Source organism: Panthera pardus, unplaced genomic scaffold (assembly GCF_024362965.1).
Source record: "Panthera pardus isolate Hobbes unplaced genomic scaffold, ASM2436296v1 HiC_scaffold_8, whole genome shotgun sequence".
In the NCBI taxonomy this organism is placed as follows: Eukaryota; Metazoa; Chordata; class Mammalia; order Carnivora; family Felidae; genus Panthera; species Panthera pardus.
Genome location: NW_026527013.1, coordinates 110,520,511 through 110,547,059, shown reverse-complemented (window position 1 = coordinate 110,547,059; position 26,549 = coordinate 110,520,511). Strand labels below are relative to the sequence as shown.

Below are 26,549 nucleotides of genomic sequence, written 5' to 3'. Positions count from 1 at the left end.
TTTTTGTCTCTTTCTACTTTTAAATGCTTAGATGGGAATATGAAAGAAAGTATTAAGCTATTTACTATTCCCAGTGGGATACTAAATGAAAGCTAAATAAGTCTCCAGAATAAAATAGAGGATTAAATCAATTTATGCAAAAAAAATCTATGTGTCTAGATTGTTTTTTGCTGTAACTACATTCAGTGTAAGGTTAAAAAAAAGACAACCTCACATTCTATTATAAAATTCAACTTCAACTACCATACTTAAATTAACTTGCTCTGAGAATAGAGACATTAAATTATATCTTCAAATCACTTACACAATAGCTCACAATATTATTACCTTAAAATGTAATTCTGATACTTATACTGAGAAGCTGGAAAGTTCCAATTGAACGAGTTAACTTGAAGGAATACTCTTTTAAGCAATTTTACACAAAATGAGCATTATATGGTCATCCAAATGCATATGCAATAAACATTGTATTTTTAAAAATTGCACTGCAGGAGAAAGTGGTTTTATCTAAAGAACAAAAATGTTTGCATTTCTTAACCTCAGTTTAAACAAACAAATTAAGTTCCTTAACTATACTTAATGCTCTCTTTTTTTTCAGTTTATTTATTTTGAGAGAGAATGTGCATGTCAGTAGGGGAGGGGGAGAGAGAGAGAGAGGGAGAGAGAGGATCCCAAGCAGGATCCGCACTATCAGCTGAGAGCCTGATATGGGGCTCCATCCCATGAAACACAAGATAATGACCTGAGCCTAAATCAAGAGTCAGACACTCAACCAGCTGAACCACCCAGGTTTTCCCACTTAATTCTGTTTTTGACAGTATTTTTCTCGGTTCATGAAGAGTTATGTGAGTGCTGCTTTATTAACTAGAATCCATGATGTCAGAGTTTTCAACTGCAGTTTCACAACCATTAATGAAATGATTGTTTCTTCTAAAGGTAATTTTTTTGTCAACTACATACCTAAAATCATAGTTGTCTTCCAAAATATGAAAGAATTTTTTTTCTAGCTAAGGCTCTGCCTAGCCTTAATATAACCTGCCTGTTCATTGGAATAGTTTGTTTTGAATATAGTTCAAGAACTTTAAAACTTATATTTATTGGAGCACCTGGGTGGCTCAGTCAGTTGAGTGTTTGATTCTTGATTTCAGCTCATCATGATCTCATGGGTTCATGAGTTTGAGCCTTGCATCAAGCTCTGTGCTGACAGCAGGGATTCATTCATGGATTCATGGATTCTCTCTCTCCTCTCCCTACCCCTCCACCACTCACACTCTTTCTTGCTCTAATAAATAACTAAACATTTCTAAAAACGTAACTTAAAAAAAAATAAAATGGGGCGCCTGGGTGGCTCGGTCGGTTAAGCGTCTGACTTCGGCTCAGATCATGATCTCACGGTCCCTGAGTTCGAGCCCCACGTCGGGCTCTGTGCTGACAGCTCAGAGCCTGGAGCCTGTTTCAGATTCTGTGTCTCCCTCTCTCTCTGCCCCTCCCCTGTTCATGCTCTGTCTCTCTCTGTCTCAAAAATAAATAAATGTTAAAAAAAAATTTTTTAAATAAAATGAATGTTTAAACATTTATATTTATTAAGATACTTAAGATATTTGCACACTGAAAAACAATTTGCTCTTGTGGTATGTCTTACTCTTATTTTGATAAAAAAAACTATATATAATGAACATATTGCTTTATAATCTTTTTCTACTTAGCATACAGAAAATATTTTATACGTCATTACATATACTTTAGTAGTGGCTTACACAGCCTTCTTTTAAAACATCCTTTTGTGTTTTTTCATTAAAGTATTGGTAAGTCAAAGGAAACCTGATATTTATAGAAGTATGCCTTCCACCAGTTAAAATCAGATCTTACCTTTGACATTCCATCTAGAGACACACAGCTCTAGAGGGAGGAAGACTTACATTTTAGGGTGGTGATATGTGCGTTCCTGGGAAGTTACTTAATTATCTCTTGGGACCTAAACTATTTCATTGGTACAAGTCTAGATAATGAAGAATATCTTACTTGTCAAAAGAGTCTCTTGAGAAGCCTTCAAAATTTAACGTCTATGACTAAAATACGCAGTTCACTGCAACCAAGCAGGGGAAAGTGTGTGCCAAGGCATAAGTGAATTGGGAAGGTGTCCTCCTCTGTGCAGCTTCACTCTCCATTGTCGGGCCCCAAATGACTCATCCCAGAGATTTTCCTTTTCTTCAGGCCAATCACATTTTTCAACCAAGTAGGAGTTTATTCCTGCCTTCTTGAGCTGGCACCAACCCATTTTTCAAATTGTGTCAAGCCATACATTTTATTCAGTGACAACCTTTCTTTTTCTAAACCTCGGAAGATGAACACTTTTTTTTCCTGACTGTAAAAAATCAAATTATGTCACCTAATTTCAAGGAAAAGATCTGCAATGGCAGTCAGACCAAACACACCATTTGTATGCAAAGAGAGTTAAAGTACTGGAAAAGTACCCTTGCCAGTAGAGTGTGGTATCATTAAACACAGAACTAAATTTGAAGCAGAAGTAGTAGAAAAAAAATATATCTCGAAATGTGATAGGGTCCATTACGCTTCTTGATGAGATTACTTGCCTCTCCAATACATTACCCAAAGGCGCTTACAAAACTGAGGGAATATATTACATTGGAATTATCAGGACTTTCTAAGTAGGTCAAATTTTGAAGCAAAAAAAAAATAAAATGCTTCAAATTTTATGCAGTGTTACAAAAAAATTGTAGGAACTCTGCAGCAAAGGTGCTAATCACTTTTTAAAGTAAATTTACAAAAAAGTCTTACTCTTGCATAAACATTAAATGTATCGCTTTAAAATGCAGACCAACACACCTGAGGGCTGTTCTTTCACCATCAGCTTAATTCAGTTTTTAATAATAAACTGAATTTTAATTATATAAATATCTTTATTCATTTGAAACTGTTAGAAAAGTTGGGCTCCAAAAAATTTCAAAATCTAACTCTGATCATTTTGAACCAAACAGATTCAGTCCTTACGATAAATATAAAATACTTTTTCTTCTTCCTACTGGGTTTCCATTCATGGTGTTATTACAAAACAACAAAGTTCTGGTACAATGTTTTTAATAACATTTTAGTTTTCTTAGAGGTAATTCTAAAATAGCAGGTTTACTATTTGTGTAACTTTTCATATGGGAATATTGAAACATCTAGCAGCTGTAGCATATGCTTCAGAGTGCCCTAGGCAGCAACATGATTACATAAAAATTGACTTAAGAACCTATTTAATTAATTCAAGTACAAGTTGAATAAAAGAATGTTAACTGCTTTAAAAGTAAAAACTTCTTTTGAAAAATCATCTCAAGCAAGAAAAATGTAAAAATATAGGTCTTTTAATGTCTGATGTCATGTTGACAAAGGTTAGATAAATATGGACCAAAGAAGTACCTGTGGAAATAAATAATGAGAACATAGACCTTTGTGACTTGCACCTGCCATGATACCTGAACAGTCCACCAAGCAGCACCTCTTCAGATGCAGGCAATGAAGCCCCCAGTGAAGATACCATCTGGGAGCGAATACATTATGCCAATAATAGCGTATTGTGAATTACTGTGAATAATACAGACCTGACACATTAGTGTTCGTAACTAGTGGGCCTCTGAGAAAAGGGAATGCAGAACTGTAACATTTAAATTGTGTGGGAGGGAGGAAGGAAGAGTGAAATCCCCCAGGTTTAGGCCCTAAAACGTAAGAAGAAGGTTCATGAAGATTAAAAGAGAGAAAAGCTCCAAAGGCAGAGAAAATGTCTTTAAACGATTTTACCATCATCTAGACCAACTTTTATTTTGAAGAGGAGGAAATTCAGGATCAAACAGACCAACCAAAAGGAGAATGGTGAATGGCGGCCATAGAAACCAGCTTTGCCAAAGTTGTAATCTACTTAGCAACGACACCACTTCTGATTCTTTGGGGAATTACATTCTTTCAACCAGGACTAAAAAGTTGTCCCAAGTCATATAAAAATTCCAAATCATATCACATTTATTGTCACAAGAATGCAACCTAGTTTTGAATGTTAAGCCACTACAATAATGCATATGGTAAAGAGAGAGGAATTATATGGAATAGAAATAAATTGATAGAGGATTTTAAAATAAAAATAAACAACAAAAGAAAAAGCTCATGATGGTTTTTTTTTTCAGGCCACCATTCCTTGTGGCATTCCCCAAACTTCATATCCCTTTTATTCCTACTTTCTTCCTTTCGTGCAGTTTCAACATGCATGGCACACTGAAGACTCTCAAATAGCCACCTCTAGTTCTGCCATCTTGACAATGATTCATCCCTCTCTGGAACTTCCCTGAGAAACTCTACAGTGTCCTGCTGCCAGAGCAAGGACAAGTCCAGGTAATAAACATGGTACTTCACTCTTCCTGAAGGAAGGCACAGCATACAAAATCAATCTCACTGTGTATATTTCTTGTCCTGTCTCCTTCTGTGTGTCTGCTAATAAAACATTCACTGTATCATTGTGTTTAAAACACTGTCATGTAGGGGGTGCCTGGGTGCCTCAGTTTGTTAAGTATCCAAATTCAGCTCAGGTCATGATCTTGCAGTTTGTGGGTTTGGGCCCCACGTCGGGCTCTGTGCTGACAGCTCAGAGACTGGAGCCTGCTTGGGATTCTGTGTCTCCCTCTCTCTCTGCCCCTCTCCTACTCACCCTCTGTCTTTCTCTTGCTCTCTCTCAAAAATAAACAAACATAAACAATTTTTTAAAAATTAAAAAATTTTTAAAAAGTCAAATAAAACACTGTCATTTTGATCTCAGGCTCATACTTTATCCAGGGATGCAGACAGTCACCAAAGATGTCTACTCCTTTCTAATGATGCCACTGCCATCACCCAAAAGCCACAAGCCTACATTTCACAGTCACTGAGCTTGTTTTATTCCTTCCACCCTTCCCTTTGACAATCCATCCTAAAAGCAAAGATACATTTTTTAATTGTGGTAACAAAAACCACACAGCATGAGATCTATCCACATAACAATTTTCAAGTGTAGTGTACAGTATTATTAACTATAACTACATTGTTGTATATCAATCTCTAGAACTTTTTCATCTTGCTTGACTGAAATTTTATACCCATTGAAGAGCAACTTCCCATTTTTCCCCCTCTCTGGCCCTTGGCAACCACCATTACTGTTTTCTTTCCCTATGAGTTTAACTACTTTACACATATATGGAACCATGCAGAATTTTTTTTTCTGTAACTGGTTTGTTTCACTTAGCATTAGTTACTCAGGGTTAATCTGTGTTGTAGCATATGACAAGATATCTTTCCTTATGGCTAAATAATACTCCATTGCATATATGCCACATTTTCTTTATCCCTTTGTCTGTTGATGAACATTTAGGTTGCTTCCACATCTTGGCTAGAGTGAACTAAATATTGGAATGAACACAGGAGTGCTAATATTTCTTCAAGATCCCAATTTCAATTCTTCTGGATAAATATCCAGAAGTATGATTGGTGGATCATATGGTACTTCTATTTTTAATCTTTGAGGAACCTCTATACTGTTTCATAGCAGCTGTACTATTTTACATGCCCACCAACAGTGCATAGGGTTCCAATTTCTCCACATTCTCACCAATACTTGTTATTTTCTGTTTGTTTTTTCTTAAGGTCCGCCTAACAGTTGTGAGGTGATACATTATTGGGCTTACAATACCCTGATAACTAGCAACAGTGAACATTTTTTTTTCATATACCTGTTAGCCATCTGTATTGTCTTTGGAGAGTGCCCATTTTAATCAGGCTATTTATTTGTTTGTTTACTTATTTATTTTTGCCTTGAGTTGTAGGATGTCTTTATATTTTTTGGATATTAACTCCTCATAAGATACATGGTTTGTAAATATTTTCTTCCATTCTGTAAGTTGCCTTTTCAGTCTGTTAATGGTGTCCATTGCTGTGCAAAGTTTATTTATTTTTGCTTTTGTTGCCTGTGATTTTTGTATCATATATAAGAAATCATTGCAAAGACTAATGTTATGAAGCTTTTCCTCTATTTTTTCCTGGGAGTTTCATAGTTTAAGGTATTAAAGTCTCTAATCCATTTTGAGTTGATTTTTGTGCATGGTGTAAGACAATGGTCTAATTTCATACACACAGGCATTTGAAAAAGTAATTTTACACCTTTTAAAAGTATACATATACGTATACATATATGTAGTAAAACTTTTAACATGAATTAAAGAACAATAAACCAAAATGCAGAATTGTATTTATCCTTTGGGGGCAGGGAGTCTCAGAGGAGACAGCGCTGATAATGGTCATATTCAATTTCCTAAGTTGGTTTTATGTATGTACCTAGTATTTCACTATATTTGTACATATACATATACACAATTTTAGATATATGGACTATTTTATGAAAAAATTTAAAATAAAACTGTTTATTTTTAAAGGGGCGAAGTTTATAGTTTTTTAAAAAAATGAATCTAATAACTTTTAAAATGATTTTTTTTAATTCTAAAACTTCCCTATATACCCATTAGCATAAGAACTTACCTCTAGAGGTCCCTGGATGGCTCAGTCAGTAAAGCATCTGACTCTTGATCTTGGCTCAGATCATGATCTCAGGATTCTTGAGATCACCTGCCACGTCAGGCTCTCAGGATTCTCGAGATCACATCTCACGTCAGGCTCTGTGCTGACAGTGCAGAGCCTGCTTGGGATTTCCTCTCCCTCTCTCTCTATCCCTCCTTTGTGTGCACATGTGTGTGGACTCTCTCTCTCAAAAAAAAAAAAAAAAAAAAAAAAAAAAGAAGTCTACTTAAAAGTTTCCAACTCTGAGGTAAAACAGTCTAACATCCATTGGGTGGAGCACTGCTCTCTATTTCTAATCACACAGATAAATTCTACTGAAAATTAATTTACCGAGGCAGTTCATCCAAATGCATTTTATTTTTATTTATTTAATTCCTTCTACCAAATCCCAAGATGAAAACAAAGTTCAAAGATTACTTGCTATACAAACTTATCAAAAACACTGATCATGAACAGAGATCCCTACTTGCTTGCAGAAAAACTCTACTCAAGAACTACTATTGTCAATGCTTGATGGTAAGCACTGAATAGGTCTGCATGATAATTTATGTCAAGGTTTCTCAGCCTCAGCACTATTGACATTTTGGGTCAAATAATTCTTTGTTGTGTAAGGTTGTCTGATACATTGTTGGATATTTAACAGCATCCTTGGCCTCTTCCCACTAGAAGCCAGTAGCATAGTCTGTCCCCAGTTGTGACATTCAAAATATTGCCAAGTATTTCCGTAGTATAAAACTGTCCCCCAGTTGAAAACCACTGCTCTATATGAATAACACACCCTAGAGGTGCCCTCAGCAATAGGACCCAGCAGCCTTGACAACAGAAATACAAATAGGAAAAAAAGTGCTAAGCTCAAGCAAATTACACGCTATGGGAAATCAATTTAGACCAGCCTAAGTAACTTATTATTTCCTTGAATACTATACAGCTACATGAAAATAAGGAAATTGATAAATATAGTGCCACTTAAAATTACTCTTAAATAAGAATTAATCTTCATTGATGTATTCAATTAGCAGTAAATTGATTAGTCAATATGTCAAAAGGCAGGAACATTTTAAAGAAATTAAATTTTCTGTGTATTTATCGTGTGCCAATAAGCTCCACATTACTAAATTCCATGACATTTGTTGATAATTGATTAGCTCTTTAATTAGCACTGGATATGAGTAACCACTCATTTCTCCTGAATATTCTATGCTTTGTGTTTTCCATTTTCTCTGGCAGCTACTCATCCATCTCCTTTACTGACCAATTCCCCTGTCTTCCAAATTTTGGAGTTTCCCATGGTTGAGTACTGAGCCCTTAGCTTTTCTCACTTCATACCATATCCCCGAGTGGTCAGATCTATTTCCACAGCTTCATATACCGTCTATGTGCCATCATCTGCCTCCCTGACGTCGTCCCTTCAAAGTTCCAAGAGCACTTCAGTTGAGATGTTCAAGCCCCATCTTCACATATGACATCTCCCTTGATCCAGCTGCTCATGCCATCGGATCAGAATTGACATTTTCCTCATTCGTATTTTCCCATCTAATTAGTTATCAAATCCTATTTATTATACTGGATCTGTCAGTTCTGTCCACTGTCCTCATCCCCACTGGTACTACTTACTGAAGGCTACAATGATTTCTGGACTAGGCTACTCAAAGAGTTTTCTAACCTGTTTCCATATGTCTACTCTTGCTTAAGAACCTATTCTCCACTCAATAATTTAAAAATACTATTCAGATCATGCAACTTCCAGTGTAAACTTGCAATCACTTCTGATTGCACTTACAGCAATATGCAATTCCCTGCCATGACCTAGTAGGCTCTGCACCATCTGAACTCCTTTGCTTACATCTCCAAGCAACTTTCCCCTTTGTACATGTTTTATCCACGGTGGTCTTTACTCTCTCAGAGAAGCCAAACTCCTTACCACTTGGCACAAGCAGGTCCCTGTGACTTAGAAAGATCTTTCTGTGCCACTCAGGCTCATCTTAAAATGAGCATCTTTAGAGAGAGAGCTCTCTGATCCATCAAACCATATATGGCCTGGTATGTAAACATTTAACATGTATCGTAGCATATAATTCATACAAAGCTGCTATGAGCTCCGTATCATTTTACAGGTAAATACATCAAGGCTTAGGAAGGTTAGTAAGATACTTTCACATCACAGAGTAACAGAACTGGATCCATAGCTCTCTCATCTCCAAGCCTGGTCTCTGACTAACACACACAAGACCTTTCCCAATGTAGATAGTCTAACGAAGACAGGATATGCTTTACGAATTACAGCTTCCTTCACTTCATACAATATTGTTTACCCACTAGTCTGTAAGATTTCGGAGACAGAAGCTGCAATTATTGATCTCTAAATCTCAAGGGCAGGTGATACTTAAAATTTGTGATGAAAGGGTCAAAAGAACAGGAAGAAAAAAATAAAAATAATAATATAAAATAATAAAAAAATAAATAATAAAAAATAATAAAATAAACAAGAGAATTCATCTCTGGGAAAAACAAGGCTTTATTTATCCAAGACTTTTAATAAAATATTTAATCCCCAAAACAGTAGGGACAAATGCTGAAGATTAGGACAGGAACAAGTGGACCTGGAAGCATGAGGTTATTACTATTCAGTCTTCCAATGGCTGTGACCAAAGCCATCAAAAATTACATTAAGTGCATAAAGCAGGTGACTAGGACCAGCAAAATGGCACTTTTGAATCTGTTTCTAGCCATAGACAGACATGGAAATGTCCAACTCTGAATCCAAGTAACGAATGACGCGTTCTTCCGAGATAAAGACATTAGAGAAAAGAAAACACTCGTGATGGAACAGTTCTGCAAACAATGGTTTGCAGTCACAGCACTAAATAGCATCTTCGCTTTTGCAAAAATGAAAGAATCCAAGGATACTTTGTAACCACGATCTTTCTGACTTTACTCCCTCCCCCACCAGCAGTCTCAACTCCATTTATCCCCTACTTTCTCTGCAAAAAAGAAAAAAAAAAAAAAAAAGTCCAATTTTAAATCTCTTCCAATGTTTTTATAAGTAAAGCTTGGCTGATCCTATCAAGATGACAAAAGTTCTGTAGCCAATAAAGGAAAAATAAAGATGAGAGATTGCTGAATGCACCTGATTGCCTGATAAGAGAAGTCAATTATTTTCTATCTGATGTTTTCATTTTCAGCTGGAAATTTCAGACAGTGCCCCTCTCAGTGAAGGAAAATTTTTTAAAACACCATTACTCCACTGGAGGGGAAAAAAATTCTCCAAAGTTGTGAAATGAAACTCTTCCTTCATTCACACACTGGTTTTTATTTTTACAGTCGTACCAGTAATCTGAAAGAAAAGGCACTGAAAGTCAATTCCAGGTCTCTAAAATGTCTGACTGTGCATGACCCAGTTCTCTTCAGCACCTCCCAGAAGATTCAGCCAATTTTTATTTCTGCAGTGCACCAGTGTTTATCATTTGTTTTACAACGGTGCTGCATGTTCTTGAAAGTTGACACAGATGAATTTCACCCCTCGTTTACAAAAACTCAAGAGAGACGAATAGCCTTAAAAACTAAATCCGCCACTGAGGCATGGTTAATTTACTAAAACAGCATTTCTTTTTTGTCCCCCTCTCAGTTCAATATTTACTTCCTTACAGTGGTAACTCCACCTCCACCAGAGCCTCTTTATTTGTCAAGATTTCTGACAAATTTCCAGCTTATAATTAGGCATTATGAAAATTCACTGTGGGAAATCTATTGCTAGACAAAAGCTTTTCCATTCGCTTTGCTTTAAAGGAACACTGATGACTTTCACCTTGGAAAGGCTAAGAGCAAAATCATGGATGCATTTTGACTGCATATATATGAATAAACTGATTTCTTAGGGACAAATGCTCTAAGACAGACCTGGAACAGAATCCTAGCTGTCTCTTATTAGCTGGGTAATCAAAGGTAAGTTGCTTCATCTGTCTGTGCCTCGGTTTCCTTAGCTATAAAATGAAGATAGTAACACTAAGTGTCGCATGGGTATATTAGGAGTATTAAATGAGAAAACCACCCAGCGCAGTACCAGGCACATGGTAAATGCTCAGTAAATAGCAGTCATTAGTGTTTTTGTTAATAACAGAGAGAAAGAGTAGGGACAGTCCTCACTTCCCCACTTACTGCCATCTTCAGAATCCCACCATCCTCCTTTACTAATGAATGAAGAAAGCATCTAGGCAGCTTGAAGCCCTGGAAAACCACAGCAAGCCTAGGGGTCCTGTCTCTGAGAGAAAGGACAATTGTTCAGATCTGAGGCAGCTTCTCAGGCCCTGCAGCATTGCCTAAATCCACTGACAACACACCCCCTCTCCGGGATGAGAGGGGCTCGTGCCTCTCTCCCCAGACTGACGTCTCCTTGTTCTGTCAGCTGAAGCAAATTTCTAGTCCCTCATCCTCAAAGCTAGCGTATGGACAAGACATGCTCTGACACTCTTCAGAGAGAATTAATTCGGAGCTGATGGGGAAGAGCAAGAGCAGGGAGTTTTCAGGAGCCCAGGAACAAGTAAGACATCTCCATGGACACTTTCCCTGGCCTTACATCATCAAATAATCAAAAGAAAGCAACGGTCAGAAATCAACCAAGTATGCCCAGACACATGTTTGGCTTTCTGTGTGAACAGAGCTCATCCCTCCTATGACTCTAATCATTTCAGCAAACAGTTGGGGAGCTAATACAGAGTGAGCTCTCTGTATTCTCAGCACTTGGCCAAGTCTTCACATGTACGGACAGTCTCATTGTCTCCTATCTTCAAAAACATCAATACTGTCATTCTTCTTCATTTTTCAGGTGAGAAACCAAGGCATAGAAAGATCGGGAAACTTCCTTGGTGCACTTGGGTGGCTCGGTTGGTTGAGTGTCTGACTTGGGCTCAAGGTGTAATCTTGTGGTTCGTGCATTCACACCCCACATCGGGCTCTCTGCTGTCCGTGTGGGGCCCACTTCGGATTCTCTGTCCCCCTCTTTCTCTACTCCTCTCCCACTCACACACTCTCTCTCTCAGAAATAAATAAACACTTTTTAAAAGACAAAGAGTGGGAAACTTCCTAAACAAAACACTGGATTGCATGGAACCACAATTTGACCCAGTCTAGCTCCAAGTCCTTAATCTTTACTCCTCTCCTCTATGCCCCACTCCCATTGGCCAAACAACTGGAAAGTTGGTCTTGCTTTCTCTGATTCATAATTCAATTTTCTGTAAGGATATTTCTCTAAAACTTATGTTACTGAACTGGCAGGAGCTTTGAACAGATTCTAGTCCTCTTTCATTTAATATTCAGAATACACACACTTAAAATATTGTAATTCTACTAGCACTGAAGTGGGAACCCCATCACAGAGGTGTGGATGAAACAAAGTGGACCCTGAGTCCTGAACTCTTGAAGCTTTGTGATAAGGCACAGGGAATCTGTGCACAGTGCACTCTACTTGTGTTTGTATTTGAGATTCTCCATAATAAAAAGTTAAAAGCAATAAAAATTTAAACCACAAACAAGATAACTGAAGATCTTAACCCATTTTAGGATCCAGGCACCTGGGTTCAGTAACTCAATATTTCTTTGGACAATGTCGCTACTGGATTGATTGCAAGAAATAAGAGTGCAGGAACTTATTTATCAAAAATTTTACTAATACAAGAATCCTTCCCCAGGAGTATTTTACTCTCATCTATCTGGGACAGCGAAGATATTCTCGGAGTTGAACCTTTGGCTCACTCTAACATCTGCTGTTCCTGGAGCTACTGCTGCTGATAGGAAAACCTTTTCCTTCCTTCCCCATAGCAGGTTTGTCTTTCCACAGCCTACAAACTACTAAAGACTATTTGCATAATCAAACTAAAAACTTCCACCCCTACAGCCTTTTCACAGTTCTCTTAAAAGGTGAAAAGAGAGAAACTTACCCGTTCTGTTGTACATTCCCTCTTTGCCAAAATGTGCTGTGGTTTCGAAAACTAGCCCAGTGCTTCTGAACTTTTCTGTATCCGTTATAATATTAAAGAGCCACAAGGAAGGGAAGTGGTTAGTCAACTTGCTAATTTTATCAGTCCCTCCCACTGGTTAAATAGTACCTGATGCTACAGACCCGAGATCAGTTTTCCAGCTCACTTCTCTGGTACAGCACGCCTTTATAAAAACAACCTAACTTGAGGGGAAAGAGAGTGACAGTCAGTATCTAGTTCATAGGCATGAGACACTTAATGAATGAACGTTTTATTACTATTAATAAGAAGCCCAACAGACTACAGAAACCAGCGATTTTACAAAACGAGGAGGAGGAGGAGAGAGAATGTCTGTCAGCTCCATACTCTAAGCATACTCTCAGTCGGGTGTGCAGGGGAGTGATTTTAATGCAATCAGAGGATGTGTGGGAAGTAGCTGGTGTTTCACTGCTGATAAATTCTCTGCCCTGGAATGGAGCCAGTTTACCGGATATATACACTTCCACAACTTGGGGCCCTGGCTAGGACAAGTCTCTTCCTCCAGAGTTTATCAATTAAAACATAGGGCCAAGTAAGGCATATGCCTCTGAATGAGGGAAAACTAAGCGTCCTTTAAAGAAATCATGAACTGTCTTATGGTTGTAAGTATCTGCAGTAAATGAAAAGAAAATACACAACCTAAAGACAGATTTTAATGAGGTAAAGTAATTCTGACGTGACAATCCAACTCCAAAAATAGCAATATATAAAACACTGGCTCCCCAGAAACCTCTATCACAGGATTTTCTAAGTTATTTAAATGTATGGCATTTGAATTAAATATGGAATACTCACTTTGAAGTGTATTTCCCACCATATCATTAGGGCAGTGGGAAAAAAAAATATCTGAAAATCAAATCATTACAGTAACTCCTGCCTCTGATTGGCTGAGAAATTGAAAACTTCAGTCCCTTCAGAGAAATTCTGGCAGTTTTTATATAATTGCATATGGTGATGGCATTTGCAAAAAGAATTAGCTTTGGTAAACTAAGGCACGCTAAGGAAGCTAGCAATTCATTACTGTCACTTTTCCTTTCTTAGTGTTCTCACTACTCACGCAATCAAATGAGGAAAGGAAAAATTTGGTGAAACTAGTGAATTTATTTTCCACCTCCATAAGTTTGTTTTCTAGTTAGAACTAAGAAAGTATACTGTACTGAGGTGAAATACCAGCCATATCTTGTTCTGAGATCCCAGCTCCAATCTGCCTTGAAGAGCAAAAGGTGCACATTTCTAAGTCCTCAAGGTCATGTCTGCCTAACTGTGTGAGTTTAAGAGGAGGAGCAAATACCTAAAATCAACATTTCACACCCATGGCCCTCCCACCAACATCGGTGGCTTCTGTATCTTCACAGAAGGAAGAGAAAAACACACAGAGTTCTAGAGCAAAAAGAAGGGAAGGAAAATGAAAAAGACTCACACTCTTTCTCTAAAATTTTTTGCAGCCTCCCCAGGCTTCTACATTCAGGGCCACCTCCTTGGCCTCTTCCAGAAGCCTTCCTCCTCCATTCAAACATACCAACTTGCACCCTCTCTGAAGTCCTACAGCATATTTCATCATTCTCTCAGTCTAGCCATAAATTATTTCTATGGAATGTCTTTCTAGAAGACTGTCAGCCTCTTCAGGACTTAGATACATCCTTGATGCCCACCTAGAACATTAAGCTTATGGATCACAAAGCCCCTCTTTTAAAACAAGTATTTTGCAAGGCTCTTTTACTGACCTAAAATGAAACTCAGAGATTCTGAATCCAACCTGTATACGTATATTTTTGCAAACTCAATGAAGTGCTGGGGCACCTGGGTGGCTCAGATGGTTAAGGTTCCGACTCTTGATCTCAGTTCAGATCATGATCACGTAGTTTGTGAGACTGAGCCCATGTCAGGCTCTGTACTGACAGCACACAGCCTGCTTGGGATTGTCTCTCCCTCTTCTGTCTCCTCCTCCCTCAGTCACACTCTCTGTCCCTCCCCCCACCAAAATAAATAAACTTAAAAAAATCAATCAAGTGCTCCCATGCATGAGTATATACACACTTCAGGAGTCCTCCAAAACTTGTCCTACCTCCCAATGAGCAAATCCAGATTGAAGAGATGTAAGAAGAACCCAATCTTTACAAGAAAAGTAGGAAAGTGAAACACTGGACAGTTGAGTAGACGGGAGAATAAAATCTAGTATTAAAATAAGAAATAATAAACCAGACTTATCATCACATAATAAAGTAAAAGGAAAATAACACTAAGTGAAGTCCAGATAACATGCTAAGGAAAATTACAGACTGTAGACCTAAAGAAAATGTAAAAAAATGATTAATATTCTCTTACAGAAGCTGAGAATTGTTCCTTATTCATAAAACATTTTACAGGAGCATGAACTTCTCCTTTTTTCAATACTGAACCAGAGAGCTACAGATGCATACTGATAGAGCTGTGCGTGTTGGTTAAAATCCCATGAGCCACATTGTTGCCAGTGACATGGTTCTCCAAATGGTGAACAATTTTTCACATAGCTTCTAACAATAAAATTTGAAATTACACGATAGTTGTAGTCCTAGAAAATTCTGTGTATAATAAAATTGAAGAAAACAGTTTCATATATGTAGCAGACTTTGTTGTTAGGCTCAAATAATTATAGACAGGCGTTTCACGCATATGACTATCCAAAGAAATATTTGAAATGCATGGCGCAAGAAAAATTTTTCCAATTGTAGCAGTGTTCCTCACATTATAAGACCCCTCATGACCATGAGACTGGCCCACTAAATACCAGAAGCACCACCTGAACATTGTGGCATCCAGAAAACATTCTCACAATTTTCCAATCCTTGCCTTGGAGGTCAGCACAGCCTCATGAAGAGCCACCACCCAAGACAATCCACGACCCTTGGCAAATTGAGCTGCTTCGGAAGTCAGGCAGGAACATCGAGAAGTGAAGGAAACCAGGGGAGGGTTATGTGAAATGAAGGACACAGGCCTCGGCTCACGTGAGCCACCATTAGCAGCCACCATGGGCTCCTACCCACTGTAACCTACAGATTATGAGCAGTGCAGAACCTTCTGTCTTCCAAGGGAAAGGAAGGAGACATCTAGATTTTTATGCAAAATGTCACTTTTCAAAAGATTGGCAAACGCTCTTGGGATCAAAGACAATTTTTCTGTAGGCTAACATGATCTCTAACATGAACTATTTGGTCAATTACAAAAAGCAGCTGTAATAACATTTATAAAATATGCAATGCCAAAATATGATATTTAGTGTAAAAAGCAGGTGACCCAGCACTCTGATCTCATTTTGTAAAAACAATTATATATAAATTATATACGATCAACCCTGGAGTATCTGCCAACATGTTCACAGGAATTCTCTACTGATAGATATTTCTTTTTCCTTTTCAGCATTTTCTAATCTTTCTAAGATGGGCACATAGGTTTTACAATAAGAAATAAGCCTAGTTTTAAAACTATATTTAGTTTATTTAGTTTTAAAACATTAGAGAGAGGACAGTAGCTATAAAACGCTCTTTGAATACAGAAAGGACCACGGTTAAAATGTACAAACAAATAAAATTCGTCTCAAATACCAAATTCTGCTCCATGTCAAGCACTGGCTAAAGACCAGATGTAAAAATCAAGCATTCTGCAAACCAGAAGAAGGCTGTGCCCAAATACTAGGATTCACTACATTGGGTTCCAGATAATGGGTCATTACTTTATCTCCTTTATTAGCCAGCCAGAGCCCACACAGGCAGAATGGAAGACTGAGTGCATGACAAAGAAATACTCAAGTAACTGTCGATTAAAAAAGATCTAGTCCTTTAAAAAGGTGAAAAAGTAAGTTTTTCTATGAACTTAATAATAACAAGAAGAAAGTTAATCTTTAAAATGAAAGTGTCTTAATAATTTAATTACCTTTTTCCTATTTACAACATCAACAGAAGCTGGGTCATTTTTGAGTTCAATAAATTACTTTATTAATCTCCTCTAAGGCTTAAGAAATACTTCATAAAACCTCTCTTTTTTGCAAGCCAGTTTTATCCTTCTATCTGCTGAAGACTTGGACCACATTTTACTCCTATAAAAGCTTATTTTCTCCCAAATTAGAAATATTTAATTAGAAACGTTTCAGAGCTGATCCTCCTAGGGACCAAACATGACATCCTAGAAAAATAAGCTAAGATCTTAAAAAATCATACATAATAAGACGATTTAAAATGCCCAGGTATACACCCTAAAAATTCTGCAATCACTACTGATTTTTTGGGAATTAATAAAAATGTACTACCAGACTGTATAGAAAGGAACTTTAGAACCACAGAAATTGGTGTGGAAATGATGTTACCATTTCTAGAGATGTTACTTTTTCCTGTTAGAGAGTACAGTCATGCCACTGCTTACTTTGAAAGGAATTCACCCTTTCTCCAGGCTTCAGCTATATGCTGACTAGAGCGTCAGTCCCTAAATACGTTTTCAAGTTTGTTCATTTCCATTCTGCAGAATCAGAAGATTATACAGTCTGTGAACTAAAACTTTCCTTTCAGTTATGTCTTTCAATTTTGATGACAAAAGCAGATGTTTGCAGGTCTGAAAGTTGCTAGTTCGACATTGTTGGGGAACCTAGGGTGAATGCAACAAACTTACCAATTGCCCAGCATAAAATGCGATATGAAAATCTCATAAGCACAGTATCATGCAGCATGTCTTTCTGAGAAAAGCATCCCAAATATAGTTTCTTTAAAATGCTTTAGGCATCTGGATTAAATTTGCTGCTAAGGTGATTATTTTTAGGCAAGATCCTGCGTATTGCCATATATTCAAATAAAACTTTTAAAATTGCCATTGAATACAACACCTCTAATACTTGTTGAAAGGAAAGGAATATCATTCATGTGTGTATGTGTGTGTATGTGTGTGTGTGTGTGTGCGTGTGTGTGTGTAACACATAGTATTCAAATACACTAGTTATCAAATAAGTGTAAATTATGAAAGATTAACATTTGAGGCTATCAACTGAGGCTAATCAATTGAGGCTAATAGAAGATGATGACAAGCTCATGATGTGAAAAGCACTCTGATATACTACTAATAGGAGTGTAAATTGGTACACCATTCCTGGAGAAATAATTGTCACAGTGTATCAAGAATCTTTTTAAAAGTTCATGCTCTTTGAGAGCGACTCTTTTTCCAGGCATCATTTCTAAAGGAAAAAAAAAAAAAAAGATGTAAAATGATGATTCGTGTAAATGAACTTCCATTACACTGTTATTTTAAAAAGTTGTTAAACACCTGCAAATCATCTATCTGCCCAACATAAAGGGGATAATAAAAGAAATTATGGTATAATTATATGAAAAAGTATAACACAACTTCTACAAATCATGATATTAAAATATGTAATGACACTAAAAAATGTTTATAATACAACATTAGGTAAAAAAGTTACAAAATGTGTATGTATTATTATCCATATCTTGGAACACAAACATGCTCCATTCATAACCTTACATGTCACAAATAAAATGTATCTGCATATTCAATAGAAAAAGACCAAAAGCCCAGGATGTGAAGAATAATTATCTCTGGATGGCACAATTATAGATAAATTTTATATTCTTCTTTTTACCTTTTCTTTTTGACCAAGTTTTCTACCTTGAGCATCAGGAAAAAAATACTTCATAAATCTGAAGACATCAAAAAGTTGTGAAGCACTCTTCATGGATGTCAGAATCTTCTTCATTATCACAGCACCCTCTACTTGGTCTTTAGTCTTCAAAAGCACATTTTATTGTTACTTTGGCTTTGTAGACTTCTCATTTTACTCCTTGATAAAGTGAAGCTTGCCTAGAAACTCAGACAATTTAGGGTGAAATCAACCTTAAGTTGATGTGTTATGTTATGTTAATGTGTCAGCTGGTCATCTTAGTTACTCCATAAGATTTAGTTACTCTTAAAAACAAACTGCTGGGCCGCCTGGTGGCTCAGTTGGTTAAACGTCTGACTTTGGCTGCAGTCATGATCTTGCAGTCCCTGAGTTTGAGCCCTGTGTTGGACTCTGTGCTGACAGCTCAGAGCCTGGAGCCTGCTTCAGATTCTGTGTCTCCCTCTCTCTCTGCCCCTCCCCACTCACAATCTGTCTCTCTCACTCTCTCTCTCAAAAATAAGTAAACATTAAAAAAAAACCTGCTAAAATCCACACCCAATTAATTGCAAAATAAATAAGCAAATTTTTACCTGGGACAATAGTAACAGTGAGTGTTGGATTTAAATCAAGCCAAGGAGAAAGAAATTCATTTTCATCTAGTTTCCATAATACCAAACACTTGAAAATTGTAACTTATTTAATTATCTCAACAATGTTGAGAGTTAAGTTTTCTTCCATCTATTTTACAGATGAGGGGATTAATTTTCTCAAAGACTAGGTAAATTGACGAAGGTCTCATATTTCATAAATGGAGAACCAGAACTGACTACAGATAATTCTGGCTACGAAACCACTGTCTAGCATATAAAAAGAGGTGTTTCTTTGGAATCCAGGTAGTGCACCTGGGCAACTTAAAGAATAAAGTCTTAGAAGATTATGAAATAAATTAGATTATTAATAAGAATAAAACATACTTTTTTCCTCTGGAGTTACTATTATGGAAGATGAAACAACTAACAGAAAATTGGGGGAGGAGGGGGAAACACACAGTTGAATTAATAATTGAGGTCATGTTTTCTGAGCCCCAAATCAGGACACAGGACATAGACATGGTACCAGTCTCCTGTTTTGTGTAGCCATCCTATGTCCAATGTTTAATTGGGGGGGGGGGGGAGGGCGGGGAGGGGGTTTAAATTGGCATCTTATATATTATTTGTAAATACTAAATAAAAGTCACATTTTTTACTTCAAAGGGAAAATTTCAGTTACAAGTAATATATGTTCCTCAAATCAAGTAACAGAAAAAAATTTATGAGGGAGAAGTAAAAACTATCTCATTACGCTACACTACAAAAAAATAGCCATTGTTGATGTGGTAACCTCCCAGATTTCTATTTACATACAAAACAGCATAGTAGGAATTAGGAAAATGAAGGCTGGTTAAATTGGCCAAGTAGTATAGTTGGTGACATGAGGCAAGGCTTGAACAGAGATGTGTCTGACTCCCACAGGAATGTTTTTTCTACCTCCCATTTTGCCAAAGGTAGGGGGATGGGTGGAATACTCCACAAACACAGAAACTGAAGGTGAGTATTCAATTGTCTGTTTTTAATACTTTCATAAAATGAAAAATATTAGATGGTTGACTCTGTCATTTACTACTATTTCCCTTTGAGCAAATCACTGAATTTCCCCAGGCAGAATGTTCTCACCTATAGATAATGGTGATAACTTCCAGAGTTCTGAAAGAGTCAATGACTCAGTAACTAAATGGAATTAAATTTTAGTACTTAAGAATCTCTGTTTGAGAACAACACAACATTCTTGGGCATCAAAATGCAATGCTAACCTTTGGGATTTTAAATGAATTAATTAAGATACCATTTGGGCCACGTGTACTGACAACTCATTCTGCAAAGAGGAATGATAATCAGTTCAACAAATAATAGCCTGCTGTTCTATTTTCTGCGACATGACTTGGTATTCCACCAAGTTTAAAAATAAATCTTTTACTCACCTATGATTGACTCTCTCTCCCTCTCCTTACATTATTACTATGCCCTACTATGGAATGCCTCCCTCTGCTGGGTTAAAGTGTGCTTTGAGTATTAGAAATGGAGGATCAGAAAAGGGTCAGAGTTCCATGTATCCTTTCTTTCTCTCTGAACAGTGCCTAAAAATCACCCAGAATTTCCAACATTTCTTTCAGGCCCCAGTTCCAAGGGTGAGAAACTTCGATCACTAAAACAGTCCTGGGTTCCAGCTGTTCATGTAGAGACTGGGTTGTACTAAGTGAAGATCATACCCTGCACGAGGCAGCAAAGAGGAAGGAGTACCCAGACCCATTCAGTTATGTGCCCATTGTGAAATGCCATTACAACATTCTTTTGTCTCCCGAAGGGATAAGTACCTCACCAAGTCACACACAGTCCAAATGAGCTGCATTCTTCTAAAGTAGTTTCCACTAACTGATAATCACTTTCACTCAGTGCAAATATGTGACTTCCCTTTCTGGAAAAGGTCTTGAGACCTTGCAATGTTTTGTTTAACAATAATAATCTTGTTGTTTCACTCTCATCTATTCCCCTAAGAATTAAAATGTTTTTATTTCTCAATACTAGGGATTCTCAGGGACCATTCTGGGATTTTCCTAAAAAGTTTGCCTACTGTACTACCACTCACTAACTAGATAGTCTTAGAAATGTTATTAAATGTTCTGGCCTTTATTTTCTCATTTACAAAATGGGGCTAATAATGTCTATTTCATAGAATTGCTGTACATATTAAATAAGATCAATTATATGAAGGGCCTTCACACAATGACCAGCACATTTTAAATGGTTAATAACTGATAACTACAATTTCTATAAGTAATCATAAACAATATTTATATAGTTTTCTCCTCTCCACTCTGAGGATATTATAATGACTGTGTAACTGTATGTATATTCTTTCCATATTTTTTAAGGTGGCTAAAGGCCCATTTAGGCCCTTTTTCCACAAGTTTACTATACAGTTTTTTAAATCCTTTTAAGATCCATAACCCTACTGAATCAGGAATAAAATGTATACTTAGTTTCAGGCAAACAATAGTTCAACAGAAGCCCCTTCAATTTTTAATTACTCCCTCTTCCTTCTTCAAGTTCACTGCTATTCTCTGATTTTTTTAATCTTGAAAGCCAGTCAGGGTACATTATTTATGTTATATTCAATAGGGAGGAAAAGAAGAAAAGGAATTTTATTCAGGACACTAACTCTAACCTTGAAATGTTATTTTCTGAACATTTGTTCTGCTCACTGAGCAATTTTTGTCTTCAAGTCAGATGTCTAAATACAGTGCTTGAGCTCTGCTTAAAGGCTAAAAATATAGACTTCTGCACAAGGTGATGGTTACAAAAGAAGGTATTTAGAATATGGTTCAATAGAAGCTAAGGTAATTGAGCGTTAGCTAGCTATATAGTTGAACCTGAAGAATTTCTGATCTACACTGAAGCTTTGGAGTCAACTCTTGGGCCATTATCCTTTGAAATACATTTTACTTGAAAAGAGAGTCAATTAAGTAAGTGGTTTCCTGAAATCCTTCACCAGGTCCTCAATTTTCATCATTTCAAGACTGGAAGTCCTGGAAGCCTTTGTTGGCCTTTTTCCCTCTCTAAATAGAGTACTTATAAAAACATGTTCCACAAAGCATACTGAGTATGAACAGGAAGAATGGCCACAAAGCTTATGAAACATTTCCCTCCTCTTGAGAAAAAGCTTTGAATAGAAGTCAATGAATAATTATGATGCTCAATAGTACCACGTAAAACATAGCCATCATATAGAAAGTTTTTTATCCTCCAGAATACATTGATCATTGCTGGCTCTGTTTCAGATTCGAAGTTCTGCTCTCGAACCTCACACTTGGTCTTCCTCAGGCACACTTTCCTAAAAGTAAAGTTTCCAGGTTGGGATGGAAATAGAAAAATAGAACAAAGGATTATCCTAGAGTGGATAATCTTGACTTTATTTTCCAATAACAGTGAAGTCCATTTCATTTTTAAACTTTTATTCCTTTTGAGAACCTGGAAAAAAATAATATTGGATGAAGAAAGGGAGATAGGGTACATAATAAAAATTGTGATGTGCTCATGAGGCAAATATTGCCTGAATGAGTGAATGAATGGAAGGAGTCATAACAACACTGGAAAATCTCAATAGGCTATATTATTATCAGATCCCTCTTTAAATATTTATTATAAGTAAATTGCATGAGGCCATCCTGTCTTTTTTAATACTTTATCTCCAGTGCCTAGAAACACACCCAAATACTCCTTAACAAGTATTTGCTGAATGGATAAATACACTTTCATTTCCCTTTTATTTCCTTTTCTACTTTTCCATCATTTTTAAGGCTAACACACAATTATTTTCTTAAACCTCTGAGAATTCCCCTTTCAACACTAGACAGAATAGATAAGTAAAATGGAATCATAATTCCTTAATAAAATTTTCATGTGAAAAATAATATTTGGCCAATTTACACATAGTATGTGAATTAAGCCTTTGAGAAAAGTAGTTTCTAGGCAACATCTGTCCTTATTAAGTGGGTAAAATGCAAACGCACATACATACTGGATATACATTTGACCAATTTTTTTGCATCGTCCTCATCATGAAGTCATTAGGTAGAAAACATCAGAACAGAAAAATTCCCCTAATCATTTCATTTATTCATCTCCCATAACAGTCAAAATTGCCTAAACACTACTTTTTAGTAATAATAAGTGTAAAATTGTGGTATGAAATCCAGGTAGGCAGGTAGTGAGACAAAGTAGCTAACACAGGGACAACAAAAATTGCATTCTAAAGGAGGTCTCTATCTGGACTATGTTGTGTCAATTATGTCTAATAAAATGTAGTTTGCTACACTCCAACATTTTTTGTAAATATGTTTTTATTGTGTATTGGAACATTTTTGGTGGAGGTTTAGGTGTGCTTTATTTTACGGTGAATTAAATTTTATACATATCTGAGACTGGAGTTTGATGCCTTAAATTTATTTCTAAAATGACATAAAGTTTACTTTAAAACTTCCAAACTTCCACATCCATGTTTTTGAATTTCCAGATTGGGACTCTCAGAATAAAATAATACACATTTCTATAGCAGAGGTAGCTCCTGTCATGGGGTTAAAATGTTCAACAGGAAAGAATCTTTTTTCCTTCTGGAGTTACCAAACACCTCCTCATACCTTTCAAAGTGACCTTTTAAAACTGAATATGAAACGCATAAAAGGTTCTGTCTCTCTCCATATGCATGTATTCACAATGTCCTAAGGCATTTATTTCAGCAGAATTCCTGATGTTTTAAAGTTGATTTAAAAACAAATAAACAAAAATATTTAAGAAATAACTGCATCTTATAGCATTTTAAGAACTTCTCTTTTACCATGTTACACATAAAAGGCATATCTAAATTTAGATGTATGTAGATAAACATGCCAATCCCTGAAAAACCCTAGACCACAGAAGTTCTAGGGAAAAGTCTGTATTATATTAAACATGAGGCTCCATTTCCTTGTTTTGAATTATTGGTGCTGCTGTGGCAACAGCACAATAGAGAACTGTGTTGCACTCTCAGCAGAGCTATTTATATTATTTAACCTCTTCCCTGGGAGTTCTTCCTCTACTGAGTTCTTCCATTATTTTAATAAAGCAGCCCATTCAAAGTTTTTTAAAAAATCGTTGCTACATGTGAACAAACAACAGTTACCTTTAAGCTCTTTAGGGCAAACATTCTGGACACGAAGCTAATCTTTTGACAAGGTTTAAGACAGAATACCCATTTAACAGATCATTTTACCAAAATATTTTTTTTAAATTTTACCAAAACATCCAGAAATGGGAAATAGCTAGTTAAGTCCTAATTAAAACACTTCAAAGGAGAAGATATTTCTACAAAATAAAAGTTCAAGGTGGTGTTCCTTCCTGAGTATAGGATGTTGCAAGTGGAAGGTGAAGCGTGTGCAGTGACATCGACTGGCAAAAAGACTAAGAGTAAACTAATTCCATAAAGGTACATGTCATAAAAATTTCTTTAATACTCACCCTCTAGAACAGTTATATTAACCAAAGAGAAAATTAATCAATTAGATTTATACTGGTGACTTGTTAAACTATGAACATTTCCTTTAGTTAGGATAAATTGGCTAGCCATGTAGTTGATTCAAAGGTAGGACCTTTTAATAAACTCTTTTGAACATAGTAAATGACGTTAATTCCCATATTTGGAAATCAACCAAGACAGCTGGAAGAAGTTGTTAGGACATGAGAAAACGAGGTAGGACAAAAAATGAAAAGTCAGTCTTCTCCAATGACTAGGAAATGCTTGGGGAGGGAGTAGTGCAAGGCAAAATATTAAGGGTCAGGCAGAAACTATCAAAATGGAAGCAAAGGACTATAAACACTTTTGTAAATGAAAACTGCACCTCTCTAGATTTATCTGTCACTTCTCCCATAGACCTGCTCTTCATGTACAAGGAAGTTCTCATTTTCCATTCAACTGGCCAATACCTTTCCCTCTTCCATCCACTTGGGCTTGCTGTTCCACCTGCCTGCCCTTCTCCCCTCTTTTTTTGCTGGCAAAGGCACTTGTTTAGACTTAGATCAGGTGTCTTGTCTGTCAGCTTGCTCAGTGACCCCCCACTCAAGCAGAGATTGTCACTGCTTCTTCAGTGTCACAGGCCACCATCCCTACTTCTGCCTGAGTGCTCACATCTTCTTACTATGAAGGTGTTTTTATCGAGTTCTCTCACTAAACCGGGACCTCCTCAAGGGCAGAGTCCACAGAAAACTCATTCTTCTCTTTTGCCTCTTTTTTTTTTAAATTGTGCTATGATTACTGAATGACTTAAATGATGGTATCAAAATGGATTTAAAATTAGTAATAAAAACCATAACATGTTTTTAAAAGTTACAATGTTCCGACATGTTTTAAAATATAAGTTTGCTCATGTAATAGAATGCAAGAAGATATTTAGGGTATAAAAGAAAAATAATAAGGATACAAAAAGAAAAAATTAGGAGAAATGGACCAGGAAGCCACTTTTGTCACTGCCTGCTATGACTATGAGCAAACTTAGTAAATATTCTATTAAAAATTTTTGAAGTGAATATTATAAAGGCTAAAATGAATAAGCATTATTTCTAGTTTTATATTTGGCTCCCGAAAAAAGTAAATTGGATAAGCTGTCATTCCAACTATTCATTATTTCTTTATAAAATGTAACACCACCCACTTTCTATGGAAGAAAAAAAATCACATATTCTTTCTTATTAAAACCTATGCCCTATAGAGGTGCTCTGTCAAGCTGAGAAATGGCATGTCAGGAGACAAAATATGCTGCAGAGACAGATGTCCCTATTCAAAATGCATGTACAATGATCAATCACAATTCAGAACATTCTTGAAAACTCAAGCACCACACTTAAAAAACAATTACAGAAAGACATGTTAAAATAACATCAAGAAGCTTGATACGTGCTGAATGCATTACCCAAGAAATTCAAAAGAGTATTTGTAGAACTTGAGAGGATTTTGTATTTTGTTAAGGTTCCGTATAAGAATTTGAACAGTACTGTTAAAGGAAATACTGTGCCAAGGTCCACACCTGCTCTTGGGTGAGCTCACCTTTGCCTTATGCTACAAGCTAGCCATTCAATACCCATACCTGGCCTATCATTAATGTCATTCCAAGTTTCATGAAGAATTTAGTATTTGTTGCTCCTAAGCATGCCTTTGATTTCATTTCAAGTGAGTAACCCTAAACAATATATAGCAGCGTAAACATATTTTTGAGATTTCATATATGATTATATATGCCTAGCTTTTTACTATCAAAGCCACATACTATTCCACTGCATGAAAATATCTCAAATTATTTATCTATTTTCCTATTGATGGATATTTGGTTTGTGAATAATGCTGAAATAAACATTTCTGTACATGTCACTTTGTGTACATGTGAGTATCTATCCCCATGGGATTACACCTCCCAGTGGAATTGCTGACTGGGCCCTTACGAGATGCACAACTTGCCTACATATGTATGAATATATTGCTCTCTTAAGTGGTACTAATTTAAACTTCCCAGTATGGTGAAATTTCCTACTGCTCCATATCCTCACCACCAGTTGGTGTTGTTGAACTTTATTATTTTGTCAAACTTATGGCTGATGGGTGTATGGAATTGTATAACCTAGTAGCTTTAATTTGCATATCCCTGATCTTGATTTTAGCTGTTTAGTGGCCATTTCGATTTCATT

General features: G+C 36.5%; 1 protein-coding gene across 9 annotated transcripts in view; it reads right to left on the bottom strand.

Moving 5' to 3' along the window:
• HDAC9 (histone deacetylase 9) overlaps positions 1-26,549 on the bottom strand; it is a 929,650-nt gene that overhangs the window by 727,187 nt on the left and 175,914 nt on the right. For 2 of the 9 annotated variants that reach the window (XR_008420659.1, XM_053898417.1), the window contains exon 1: positions 10,750-10,945. The exons of 1 other annotated variant lie outside the window; for it this stretch is intronic. Coding sequence is in view for 7 of the 8 variants with exons in the window: in XM_053898417.1 (XP_053754392.1) it covers positions 10,750-10,801 (52 nt within the window). In the remaining variant the exon portion in view is untranslated. Of the gene's footprint in view, positions 1-10,749; positions 10,946-26,549 lie in introns of those variants that run through there. 6 more of the 9 variants (XM_053898418.1, XM_053898423.1, XM_053898419.1 and 3 more) reach the window with 5 other exon arrangements.